The following is a 14,548-nucleotide window of genomic DNA, read 5'->3' as shown; positions in this document are numbered from 1 at the left end:
AAACACCAAACAGAAAACAACAAGTGATGGAGAGGATGTGGAGAAAGAGACACACTTATCTGGTGTTGGTGGGAATATCAAATGGTACAACCGCTATGGAAGGCAGTTTAGTCGTTTCTCAGGAAGCTAAATATAGAATTGCCATATGATCTAGCAATACCATTGTTAGGTATCTAGAGGACATGAGGGCAAGGACACAAATGGACATTTGCTCACCAATGTTTATAGCAGAGTTGTTTTCAGTTGCCAAGAGATGGAAAAAGCCCAAATGTCCACCAAGAGATGAGTGACTAAACAAGCTATGGTATATACATATGATGGAATATTATGCAGCTGTAAGACAGAATAAAGTCATGAAGCACATAATATGTAGATAGACCTTGAGGACATTATGCTGAGTAAGGTTAGCCAGAAACAAAAGGACAAATACTGTATGGTCTCAATGATATGAACTAACATTAATGAGTGAACTTGGAGAATTTCAGTTAAGAACAAAGGTTATCAGGAGATAGAAATAAAATAGAGATTGGGTAATTGGAGCTGAAGGGATACCGATTGTGTAACAGGACTGATTGTAAAAATTCAGAAGTGGATAGCACAATGCTACCTGATTATAGCACAATAATGTGCACCAAATGAAGCTGAATGTGAAAATGATAGAGGGAAGAGGGCTGGGGGCACATATGAAGCCACAAGAAAAGATAGATGATAAAGACTGAGATGGTATAATCTAGGAATGCCTTGAGTGTATGATGATAGTGACTAAATGTACGGATCAAAAAATGTTTTTGCATGAGGCAGAACCAAGTGATGTCATTATTGCAGGGTGTTGAAAATAGGTGGTCATTCATATTTTAAAACCTCAACTTCTGTTTGAGACTAAAACAAGAAATGTTTATTTGGTACAAAATTTATATTTTGACTAGTGCATTTCCTAATATAACATGTATGGACAGGTTAATTGAACACCATAAGTATATGGAACCTTGAACAGGGCATGGGATTTTGTAAGTTTGTCCAGGTTAGTGTGATGCCCCCATAAATCCCAGAGTGATTTGAATAGTGAATAAAGAAGTATTTGCAAAGTTTCCTTGGGATAGGGAGAAAGGGGGAAAAATTCAACTTCCCCATTTGGAGAATTCTTGATATTCTTGCAAGCAGTAGGGACAACCAAATCAATAAGCCAAGCCCTCAATCTTGGGGTTTGTTCCTTTGAAACTAATCCCTACAAAGGAAAGGGTAAACCTACTTAAAATTGTGGCTGAGCATCACCCCCAGAGAACCTCTTTTGTTGCTCAGATGTGGCCTCTCTCTCTCTCTCTCTCAGCCAACACAGCAAGTGAACTCACTGCCCTTCCCCTCTCTACATGGTACATGGCTCCCAGGGGTGTAAACCTCCCTAGCAACATTGGACAGAAATCCTAGAATGAGTTGGGACTCAACATTAAGGGATTGAGAAAACCTTTCAACCAAAAGGGGGAAGAGAGAAATGAGACAAAATAAAGTTTCAGTGGCTGAGAGATTTCAAACAGAGTCAAGAGATTATCCTGGAGGTTATTCTTATACATTATTTAGATGTCCCCTTTTTAGTTCATGGTGCACTAGAATGGCTAGAGGAAAGTTCCTGAAACTGTAGAGCTGTTGTTCTAGTTAGCTAGCTGCCAGAATGCAACACACCAGAGATGGATTGGCTTTAATAAAAGGGGATTTATTTTGTTAGTTCTTCAGAGGAAAGGCAGCTAACTTTCCACTGAGGTTCTTTCTTATGTGGAAGGCACAGGATGATCTCTGCTGGTCTTCTCTCCAAGCCCTTGGGTTCCAACAACTTTCCCTGGGGTGACTTCTTTCTGCTTCTCCAAAGGCCTGGGCTGAGCTGTGAGTGCTGAGATGAGGAATGCCGAACTGCTTAGGTGTGCTACGTTGGGCTCTCTCATTTAAGCACCAGCCAATTAAGTCAAATGTCACTCATTGCAGCAGACACGCCTCCTAGCCGACCTCAGATGTAATTAGCAACAGATGAGGTTCACGTACCATTGGCTTATGTCCGGCAACAAAACTAGGTATGCTCACCTGGCCAAGTTGACAACTGAATCTAACTAACACAGCTGTGTTCCAGTAGCCATGTTTCTTGAAGATGATTGTATAATGACATAACTTTCACAGTGTGACTGTGTGATTGTGAAAACCTCGTGTCTGATGCTCCTTTTATCTACGATATGGACAGATGAGTAAAAATATGGATTAAAAAAATAAGCAAATAATAGGGGAACAAAGTTTAAAATAAAAAGAAAGGAATGATAGATGATTCTCTACCCACATTATGATATCTTCTCTGATATTGTCCCAATACCAAACCACTCCTGCACTCACCACAAAACAACCCCATACTCTAAAGAACACTTAAGAAGAGGAATCTTCTATGTGATGATGTCTTGAGCCATTGATTGTGTATCATGTATGGACTGTATATATGTGAAGATTTCTCAATAAAATTTTTTTTTTTTTAAAAAGGGAAATCTTCTGAGTTGCCCTTTAGAAGTTGGCTTGCTAACATCGCCTGAGGAATTACATTGATCAGTTAAGCCATAGAGATTTTGGACATTTCTTAAGATTCCACATTCCTTGGAGCTCACTTTTGGTCAGATATAACTTTATAGTCTCATGTCGTTGAGGTATAACATTGTAGATGAGCAGAAAAGGAGAATGTGGGGAGAGGACTTTAAGGCATAGGCAGGAGAAAGCAAGGGAACAGGCATTTGTGCATTGAAGGGTCCAATGCAAGGGCCATTCACCTTAGGGAAGGACATTAGACCCCAGTAAACAGCAGAGAGAGGGGTTGTGGGGAAGATTCTAAAAGTTTCTCTTTTTTAGCATAATTCTTTTCAACTTGATTTGAATATTTAACTTAAATCTCTTCAATGTTAACAAAAGTGACTTTTTTACACAGTTTGTTTCTCCCTGTAATTAAATTGTTTTTTTCTCCTTTTCACCTGTCATATGTTATTTGCCCTTAATACATAGTAGAATGACAGTTTCCATGTTGACTTTTGCTATAAAGTCATATTCTCATGGCTTTGAAATGAATAATACTTATTATCTTTTAGAGGACAGACACCTCATTCATAATCTGATGAAAACTATGGACTGTCTTTCCAAAAGAAATGCACATATGTGCACGTGTATACATACATACAGACAAACATAAAGTGTTGCACATAATTTCAGGGGTTTCTTGGACATTTCGGGATTCACAAGTTCCCAAATACTTACTACACATCAGGCATTGCCCCATTTGATTTTACTGCAATGCATTTTTATTATGTCTCTTTTACAGATAAGGGATTTAGGTTAATAATGTACCAAGGCCACATGAGAAGTAAGTGCGAGTGTTAGGATTTAAACCCAAATTTATCTTACCCTAGAGCCAAGTTCTTGACCACTCTGTTGTACTGTCTCTCAGTTATCATAGGTGATGAGAGAAGAACATTTAACTAAAGATTAAAAAATGCTGGTGGAAAAAAAAAACCAAAATGCTGGTGAATAACTAGATTAGGAAATGATCTAGACTATGACTTGTCAAACTATGTTAGCAGAAATTGTTAAATATGATTTTATAAATCTAGTGAAAAAGGAAAGTTTCCCATTGTATACTGTTTCTACAGAATGTCTATGGTATTGGAAAGTACCAGGAAAAGAATGCTTTAAATAGCTGAGAAGCAAATCAGAAATAGGAAATAAGCAAAATGAATAGACCTGTCTTTCTTTCATTGCTGTGATTTATCAAGATGCTATATCTTGTGCATTTTCAGGATTTGGAATACCGTTTAGATCCAAAGACAAAGGAGCTGCCTCACTTACGAAACCCTGACATACTTGTGGGTGAAAATGACCTCACGGCCCTCAGCTATCTTCATGAGCCTGCTGTGCTCCACAATCTCAGAGTCCGTTTTATTGATTCCAAGCTTATTTATACATATTGTGGTAAGCTTGCCTTGCTGTCTGAGAGGACTAGTGAACTCTTTCTTTCCTCTAATGGACCTAGCCATGGAAATACTGTGTACATGGGGAAATCAGGTTGTGGTTGGATTTTCTTTGCAGGAAAAATCACTTCAGAGTTATCAAAAAGACTTACCAGTATTCATTATCTAAGTTACATTTTAAGCTGATAAGCTTTTTCATGAATTTACATAACTTTGCTCAAAATAAAAAGAAATGAGCCCATTTTTTGAATATTTTTCCCATAGACGTTATATGCCAAATTCAATGCCAAGTCTACTAGTTATTTTCATCTCTTACAAAAACTAGTTTATAAAGAATAGGTGTCTAGGGCGGGCCGCGGTGGCTCAGCGGGCAAAGTGCTTGCCTGCTATGCCGGAGGACCTCGGTTCGATTCCCGGCCCCAGCCCATGTAACAAAAACGGAGAAACAGAATACAATAAAACAAGAAAATGTTTAAAGATGTTTCCCTTTCTTCCTTCCTTCCTTCCTTCTATCCTTCCTTCCTTCTCTCTGTCTTTCCTTTAAAAAAAAAAAAAATAAATAAAAAAAAAAAAAAAAAAAGAATAGGTGTCTAAAGGTTAATCTTTGGGACAGGTTCAAACAATACATTTAGGGTTATCTTTTTCTCAGTTATTTAAAAATATAGGGTTGAACTGAGCAGTTGTAACTATTCTTGCTTGATCCTGCTTGCCTGGGCCCCTGTTCATTGCAATATTATCTGCCAGAGACCCAGCTCATGACTCTTCTTATCTCTCTTAGGAATTATGTACGTTTACACATGTGTACATTTGTATACCTTTCCCCTTCTTTCATTTTTTTCCTCTCTCTATTTTCATCTTATCTTTTATTTTCTCTCTATTCTCTCTTTCTTCACTGGCTTATCTTTCTTTTATCAGTCACTCCCTCCTAACTCAAGTCTAGGAATTCCATTCATTTCCCCATCTAAGTTCATTTGCTTGTTTCACCAAACTCAGTGCTCATCCTTCTTTATTCTTTCCTGTTTTGAAGGGAACAGCTACCTTTTCTTCTTAAAATAATTTACATCTGTTAAATCCTTGATATTAACCCTTTTCTTTCCTGTCTATTAAGCCCATATATTTCTTTTTTCTCAATTTTCTTTTGTTTTTTTCTTACAAATGTGTTTCCTTCTCAGTGACGCCTTCCCTGGCCACTCTATCTAAAATCATAAGCCCCTCCTTCCCCTACTTTCTGTCTATCTTCCTTTCTTGCTTTAGTTTTTTCCTTACTACTCTTTCATCAGTGTATTTTTTTCCTACTTATTTTGTCAATTATCTGAATTCCCTACAAGGCAATAAACTCCAGGAGAGCAAAGATTTGTCTTTTTTCTTTTCTTTTGTGAACGCTGTGCTTAGAAAAGTCTTTGACACATGGTTGGATCTCAACAAGTATTTGTTGAATGAATGAATTAAATTAAATACATACCTATTGTTAATATTTTAGGAAATACAAAAAACTGTGAAAAAGAAAAAAACAATTAATTTATCACTGAAAAACACCCATTAATATGTTGACTTCCTTTCTTTTCTGTATGAATATATGCTTGAGTATATGTAGCTATAAAATTGAAATGTCTGTAAATATAGTTTTGTATCCTGTTTTCCTATACCATTTAATATTCTTCAAAAATATGATTTCTTATTGTAGCACAACAGTCTGTCATATGAGTGAAGCAAAATTTATTCACCAGCTCCTCTTATTATGTATTTAGTTTATTTCCACTTTTCACTTTTATGACAAACATTTATAGCATTATGATAAATACCTTTGTAAAAAAAAAAAAGATAAATCTCTGACCATTTCATTGGACAAAGTTCTAGAAGCAGAATTTCTTATGAAAATATTTAAAGTTATTACAACATTGCCGCTATTTTCATTATTTTAAACCCCTAGTCCAAATTTTAAATAGTTTTAGTTAGCCCTAACTAAATGGGTTCGGAAGCAAAGGCTATGTGTATTGTAGTCCTTGAACTCACAATTTGTTAGTTCAACATAATTGAAATTGGTATAAGGTTTTTTGTTAACTACGACTATCTTTTTGCCAAGTTTGGTATGCCTGTAAGGATACTATTGACTTCTAATATTGATAAATAGATAGGAGACAGTGATTGTATTGATGAAATTTTTAAATATTGACTTTCTTCAAAACATACCAAGATTAACATTGCTGGCTTTTTTGTTTCCCCACCCCCAGGTATAGTCCTGGTAGCTATAAATCCCTATGAACAGCTGCCTATTTATGGAGAAGATATTATTAATGCATACAGTGGTCAGAACATGGGTGATATGGATCCACATATCTTTGCAGTAGCTGAAGAAGCTTACAAGCAGATGGCCAGGTTGGTGGAAGCTTTTTTATTTCATAGTTTTTATTGGTTGTGATAATCTCTTCTTTGCTAAGTCACAGGCATTTTAAAATGCAGTGCCAGGCAATTTATAAATCATTATTAAATAAGTCTTGACCGGTTTGTCTCAGGGAGCCTGGATTATTATTAAAAATAATCTCACATTTGTGAAAGGATACATAGTTTTTAAAATCTGTCTTTGGAATCTTATCATGATCTTATGACTAAGCAACGTCAGTTGTTATCCTTATTTTATAGATGAGGAATCTTTAAGAATTAATAGTATTAGTATTACTCAGCTAATGAGTTGCAGAACCAGGATTAAAACGCATGAGAGCTGGAGGAAGTCTGTCTGTACCTAAGAGAACTCAACCTAAAAGTCTGAATTTTAATGTTAGTATTGCATGTTAGCCTCTCAGTGATCCTGAACAGCACAGCAACATGTTTCTCGTATTAACCATGGAAATCTAACATTTTGAGAGTGGATAATGGGAGGAAAAAGCTACTTTCAAGACTAAATTATATATTCCTAATAGTATAATGTAATGTGAAACTGTAGATGCATAGAATAATAATATGTTTCACTTATTTCTCTAGGGTACAACATAACTTGGCATATTATGTGTATGCAATTAATGAAGTATGAGAAAACTAATACAGCAGAGGGTTTTAGTTCCCCCTTAACAAACAGGGAAGTGTTTGTACATGATGAGACCAGGTGTGACAGACTTTTAGAATTATTTCGATAACAGAGCCCATAGAAGTCATTATGCCATTTTAACAATAAAAGAATATTAATACTAGTACACTAATAGCAGCTAACAGTTATTACATGCTCTTTATGAAAGATACTATTTAATTACTTTCCATTTATTAACTAGTTTTATCCTCACAGCAACTTCTGAGATAGGTGTTATTATTAATCTTCATTTTATGAATGAGACAACTAAAGCACAGAGAAGTAACTTTCCCAATGTCAGAGAACTACGAAGATTAGTTTCCAAGTTCAAATAGTCTGATGTTATAAAATAATATATTAACTATAAAATGACTAAACGCAGTTTTATACTATGTTACATGTCATACCAGATTTTGCTGTAAAAGAAGAACTAGCATCAAAAGTTTAAGATTTCTTTTTACACCTAAAATTGAGAAAATTCTATCCATCACTATCATTTTTTTCTCAGGTTGGAACAAGTCTACTAATATTTGACTTATATAGTATTGGAGCACTGTGGTACAATTTTAGTGCCATACTAGTACAACCTGAGGACCTCTGGGCAGAAAGGGAATTACATGGAGCTCAGGCCCTAAAAATAATCTCTGAAAAATTTCATACTGCTCATCAAGAATTATATGATTTTTTTGAAAATATTATACTTAAATATGAAAGTGTAGCTCTTATCTTCCTTGCCACTTATAATGCAAGAATAGCGTATTTATATGAATATTTGTGTTTTTAACCCATAGATTTGTTTTGATTTCCTAAAATTTTTCCACCCTCATTATTCCTCTGTGACACAGTAACTTAATGTGATCTCTTTTATGTACATGTTTGATTTCTCTCCCCACTCCATTTGCTCAGTTTGCTTTTTAAGGTGGTTTGAAAATAAGCTGCTTTAATCAGTTATGGTTCTATATTTACCATTTGTAAAAATAAATCTATACCATAAAATCTGTCACAACGGTGAAGTAGACCATGGCTGTTTAAGCTCATAGGCTTAATGTTGCAGCATCATTTTTTCCACTTATTTTCTTACCAGATGAAAATATGCCCTCTTTACCAGATATGAATACTGATGTTTCATATTGCTAATACTCCTAGAGGCCTTTCATATCTTCAAGGAAGGTATAATTCCTTATTTGTTCAATCAAGACTTATTGAGCAGTATGTAAATGTTATTATAGGCACAGTGCACACAGCAGCAAACAAATTAGAAAAAATTCTTACATTCATGAAGTGAGAATGATGAATATAATTTATAATATAATTTACATAGTTTTTCAGATATTACTAAGTAAAAAATAAAACAGGAAACTGCTGAATCATTAAAATGATAACTCTTTTAGTCTACAGTATTTTAGAGCAGCTAGAAGTAAAAACCTAAAATTGTGAAATTGTAACCCATGTCAAAGCTGAAATATGTTCTACAACTAATTGTGGTGCTGTGCTTTGAAATTTATAGTTTTTTTGTATATATGTTATTGTTCACAAAAAAAGAAGGAAACTAGTCAATTGTGATGATAAAAAAATATTTAAGCCCCCTAGCCTCCTATATTCTGGGCAGCTAGAAGGAAAAATATGAGCGGATTCTACAGTAGCCCATGACAAACTCGGATGTATCCTGTAACCCCTTTTTTGAAGTGTGCTTTGAAAACTTGCTTTTTTATTTCTTTGCTTTGTATATATGTTATACTATATAATAAAAAAAGTTAAAAAAATAGAAAAGTTGATGTGACATGCAGGATGGGCAGGAGACTGTGTAGTAGGGTCAGGGAAAGGCTTATTGTGAAGCTGCCTTTTTTTAAAAAACCCTTTTTCTGTAATAAGTTTAGACTTGCAAAAATGTTGCAAAAATAGTACACAGACTTCCCATATTCCCTTCATCTAGTTTCTTCGTATGTTAACGTCTTATATAACCACTGTAAATTATTAAAACCAGGAAATTAACATTGATATGATACTATTAACTAATCTAGCATCCTTACTCAGATTTCATCAATTCCCCTCTAATGTACTTTTCCTGACCTAGGATCCAATCTTACTTTGGATCACGTACATTGAATTTAGTTGTTCTGTCTCCTTAGACTCTTCAAATCTGGGCTGTCCATCAGTCTTTCTTTTTCTTTCATGACTTTAACATCTTTTAAGAATACCAGCTAGTTATCTTGTAGACACTGAAGACAGAGAAGTGAACAAATGAGACAATATAGTTAACAAGTCTTCTGTTCATGAAGGTTTGTCTAATGTTTTCCCTAGACTAGACTGAGGTCATGTACTTCTGGCAATAGTATGACAGAGGTGGTGGTGTTCCCTTTTTAGTGCATCATATAAGAAGGTACATGATGTCAGTATGTCTTAGTCCTGGTCAGTTGATTAAGGTGGTATCTCCCATTTTTCTGCTGTAAAAGTTATTATTTTTCCCTTTAAAATTAATAAGTATCCGGGTCAATAGGTTGTTCAGTGGTTAGAATCCCTGCCTTTCATGTGGGAGACCCAGGTTCGATTCCCAGACCATGCACACCCCCCCCCCCAAAAAAAATAATAACAATAATAAGAATCCTCTGGGAAAATACTTTGAAACTATACAAATATCCTGTTTTCCATCATACTTTTACTCAGTAATTTTAGCATCATTTGATGATTCTTGCCTTCAGCAATTATTGTGGTATTTGCAAAATGGTTGTTTCCTATTTCCTTCATTTCTTCTACATTTATTAATAGAAATTCTATACGAAAGAGTTTTTCCTTTTCTTCCATTTATTTATTATTTAGTTTTTTAGTTTATATCAATATATAGTCAGAGATATTTATTTCATTTATGCATTATTATTCATTACTATCATTATTTATTTTGTCCAAATTTGGCCTTTGGAAGCTCTTACAAATTGACGTCCATGTCTTTTCAACATTCCATCATCATATTTTGAGCCCTTTCTTACTTTCTAACACCACTGTACCCATTTTTTATTTTCCTGCCACAACCTGGAATCAGCCATTTCTTCAAGGAGTCCTGATTCCTTTTGTTGGAAAATGTTATTTAGAAACCAAGATATGGAAGCTATATATGTTCATTCCTAATGGGATATCATTGCCTGTAGGTCCTCTCAACGGACAGAGCTAGGAAATACATGTTTCCCTATAGTCTCACCAATAGACTGTTGTCATACGTTTTTAATTTAAAACTTTTTACATTAAAAAAAATTTCACCAGAAAGATAAGAAATGGTATCTGTGTTCTTGTAACTTGCCTCTAAGTATGAGAATTTGAATACCTTTTCACACATATAACCTATATATGCACAATGGTAATTAAAAGTTTTTCCACATTTTACAGGTGAAACTTTGTTTTATTTCTGGAACACTCTTAACTTTTGAACATAGAATGTAGGGCAACATGAATTGGAATGAAACACTATCAGTATTACCATAACTTTTACCCTGTGCCTAGCCTACATATATCCAATGTCAATCAACAGTTTGTTAGGAAGCTACTGCATTGATCCAAGCAAGAGATCATGAAAATTTAGTTGAGGAGGTTGTTAGGGGGAGTGGTTAAGTGAATAGTTGTGGATTATTTTGAGCTGAGATTTACTTATATGACATATTGAGAGAAAAAAGAGGAGCCCATAATGCAGTAGGGGATTTTTTAGTAGGATGTTGTTTATTGCCATTTACTGAAATGAATTGGATTGCAGCAGGTTTTGTGGTAGAGGAGTGTGCAGGGTGGGGATGGGGGCAGAGTTCCATTTTAGATCTTTAAGGTTGAAATTTTGCATTAGATACCTATCCTCAAAGCAAAGCTGACAATAGTGATTCTTCGCAAGTAGATGTCTGTCCAGTGACAGTAGCAATAATTATAATCCTTCACTCATAACTGTTTCCTAAACAGGTGCCTTATAGAAAATAATGCCCTCACAGAATACCTTTATAGAATAGTTCCTTAATTTTAATAGTCCTCTTGACTTACAGAGGAGAAAAATCCAGTGAATTACCATGTCTATTTTTCTTCTCATATTCTTGTTTCACATTACTGCCAGTCTTTTCTCATGCATGAAAGTTAACTTTCTACCTAAGTCATAATATTTTCTTTTTTTTTCACATTTAAAAAAAATTTTTTTATTAATTAAAAAAAATTACAAGAAACACAAACATTCCCAACACATACACTCAGCAATTCACAATATCATCACGTAGTTGCATATTCATCATCATGATCATTTCCCAGAACATTAGCATCAATTCAGAAAAAGAAAAAGACAGCAGAAAAATATAACAAACAGAAAAAAAAATTTTTACATGCCATGGGCCTTACTGATCCCTTTCATTGACACTAGGATTTCAAACTAAATCTATTTTAACATTTGTCCCCCCTATTATTTATTTTTATTCCATATGTTCCTCTCATCTGTTGACAAGGTAGATAAAAGGAGCATCAGACACAAGGTTTTCACAATCACACAGTCACATTGTGAAAGCTATATCATTATAAAATCATCATCAAGAAACATGGCTACTGGAACACAGCTCTGCATTTTCAGGCAGTTCCCTCCAGCCTCTCCATTACATCTTGAATAACAAGGTAATATCTACTTAATGCGTAAGAATAACCTCCAGGATAACCTCTGGACTCTGGAGTCTCTCAGCCATTGACACTGTCTCATTTCACTCTTCCCCCTTTTGGTCAAGAAGGTTTTCTCAATCCCTCGATGCTGAATCTCAGCTCATTCTGGGATTTCTGTCCCACGCTGCCAGGAAGATCCGCAGCCCTGGTAGTCATGTCCCACGTAGACAGGGGGAGGGTGGTGAGTCTACTTGCTGTGTTGGCCGGAGAGAGAGGCCACATTTGAGCAACAAAAGAGGTTCTCTTGGGGATGAATCTTAGGCTTAATTTAAATAGGCTTGACCTATCCCCTGTGGAGTTAAGTTTCATATGAACAAACCCCAAGACTGGGGGCTTGGCCTATAGCTTTGGTTGTCCACACTGCTTGTGAGAATATCAAGACTTCAACTTGGGGAAGTTGAGTTTTCCCCCGTTCTCACCATTCCCCAAAGGGGACTTTGCAAATACTTTTCCACTCATTGATCAGATCACTCTGGGATTCATCAGGGCATCACCTGGACGAACTAACAAAATCTCATGTCCTGTACAAAGTTCCATGTACTTAAGGTGTTCAATCAACTATTTACAGAAGTTTTATTAGGAGATGCACTAGTCAAAGTATAGATTTGTACCAAATAAACATTTTTTGCTTTAGTCTCACACATTAGTTGAAATTTTTTAATATTAAGTACCATCTATTTTCAGCACACTGCAGTAATGACATTCTTTTGTTCTTCCTCATGCAAAAACATTTTTAAAATTTGCACATTTAGTCACTATCATTATACACTCTAGGCATTCCTAGATTACACCATCTCAATCTTTATCGTCTATCTTTCTTTGTGATTTCATTTATGCCCCAGCCCTCCTCCCTCTATCATTCTCATATGCAGCTTCATTCAGTGTTTTAACATAATTGTATTACAGTTAGGTAATATTGTGCTGTCCATTTCTGAGTTTTTATATTCAGTCCTGTTGCACAATCTATATCCCTTCAGCTCCAATTACCCAATATCTTACCCTATTTCTATCTCCTGATGGTCTATTACCAATGAAATAGTCCAAGTTTATTCACTAATGTCAGTTCATATCAGTGAGACCATACAGTATTTGTCCTTTTGTTTCTGACTAATCACACTCAGCATAATGTCCTTAAGATCCATTCATGTTTTTACATACTTCATAACTTTATTCTGTCTTACAGCTGTATAGTATTCCATCTTATGTAAATGTCACAGTTTGTTTAGCCACCTGTCTGTTGATGGACATTTTGGCTGTTTCCATCTCTTGGTAATTGTTAATAGTGCTGCTATAAACATTGGTGTGTAAATGTCCATTTGTGTTCTTGGCCTTGTGTCCTTTGAGTAGAGACAGCATATAGATGGGTCCTGTTTTTTAATCCATTCTGCCAGACTGTGTCTTTTGATTGGAGAGTTTAATCCATTAACATTCAGTGTTATTACTGCATGGGTAGTACTTTCTTCTATTTTGCCTTCTGGATTTTTTGTGTCATATCTAATTTTCCTTCTTTTTACCTTTACTCATACTCTTCCTTTCTATACTCTTCTCCACTCTTCTCTCTCTTCTGTCTTTGTATCTGTCTCTAGTGTTTCCTTTAGTATTTCTTGCAGAGCTGGTCTCTTGGTCACAAATTCTCTCAGTGATTTTTTTGTCTGAAAATGTTTTAATTTCTCCCTCATTTTTGAAGGACAGTTTTGCTGGATATAGAATTCTTGGTTGGCAGTTTTTCTCTTTTAATAATTTAAATATATTATCCCACTGTCTTCTCGCCTCCATGGTTTCTGCTGAGAGATCTGCACATAGTCTTATTGGGCTTCCCTTGTATGTGATGGATTGCTTTTCTCTTGCTGCTTTCAAGATCCTTTCTTTCTCTTTGACCTCTGACATTCTGATTATTAAATGTCTTGGAGTATGTCTATTTGGATCTGTTCTCTTTGGGGTCCGCTGCAATTCTTGGATCTGTAATTTTAAGTCTTTAATAAGAGTTGGGAAGTTTTCAGTGATAATTTCCTCCATTAGTTTTTCTCCTCCTTTTCCCTTCTCTTCTCCTTCTGGGACACCCACAACATGTATAGTCGTGCGCTTCATATTGTCTTTCAATTCCCTGAGTCCCTGCTCATATTTTTCCATTTTTTTCCCTATAGTTTCTGTTTCTTGTCAGATTTCAGATGTTTCGTTCTCCAGTTCAGAAATCCTATGTTCTGTGTCTCGAAATCTACCATTGTAGGTTTCCATTGTTTTTTTCATCTCTTTTACTGTGCCTTTCATCCCCATAAGTTCTGTGATTTGTTTTTTCAGTCTTTCCATTTCTTCTTTTTGTTCGTTCCTTGCCTTCTTCATATCCTCCCTCAATTCATTGATTTGGTTTTTGATGAGGTTTCCATTTCTGTTCGTACATTCTGAATTGTTTCAGCTCCTGTATGTCATTTGAATTGTTGGTTTGTTCCTTTGACTGGGCCATATCTTCAATTTCCTTAGTGTGATTTGTTATTTTTTGCTGGTGTCTAGGCATTTAATTACCTTAATTAGTTTATTCTGGAGATTGCTTTCACTTCTTTTATCTAGGGTTTTCTTGCTGGATGAATTTGTTGTCTATCTGTTCTTTGACATTCCGTTCAGCTTTATCTGGACCTTTAGCTTAAGTTTTGTTTAACAGAGGAGAATTTTTCAGTTCTTGTTTTCTTGTTTCTTGCCCTGCTTGTGTGGTGCCTTTCCCCCCCACACACACTTAGGAGGGTCTACCTAGATATTATAGGCCCCAGCCAGATTTTCCCAGACCAAACTGGCCTCCCATCAGGAGGAAAGAGTCACCTGCATCTGTTTTCCCTGAGGGTGAGACCCA

General features: G+C 35.5%; 1 protein-coding gene across 10 annotated transcripts in view; it reads left to right on the top strand.

Moving 5' to 3' along the window:
* The window catches only part of MYO5A (myosin VA), a 278,306-nt gene that overhangs the window by 112,451 nt on the left and 151,307 nt on the right, over window positions 1–14,548 (top strand). For 5 of the 10 annotated variants that reach the window (XM_077127922.1, XM_077127921.1, XM_077127920.1 and 2 more), the window contains exons 3-4: window positions 3,810–3,981; window positions 6,212–6,356. In XM_077127922.1, the coding sequence (XP_076984037.1) occupies window positions 3,810–3,981; window positions 6,212–6,356 (317 nt within the window). The remainder of the gene's footprint in view (window positions 1–3,809; window positions 3,982–6,211; window positions 6,357–14,548) is intronic. The other 5 variants (XM_077127925.1, XM_077127923.1, XM_077127926.1 and 2 more) reach the window with 1 other exon arrangement.

Source organism: Tamandua tetradactyla, chromosome 14, assembly GCF_023851605.1.
Source record: "Tamandua tetradactyla isolate mTamTet1 chromosome 14, mTamTet1.pri, whole genome shotgun sequence".
Taxonomy (NCBI): Eukaryota; Metazoa; Chordata; class Mammalia; order Pilosa; family Myrmecophagidae; genus Tamandua; species Tamandua tetradactyla.
Note: the sequence above shows the minus strand (reverse complement) of the source record. Positions and strands in the feature narration are given on the sequence as shown.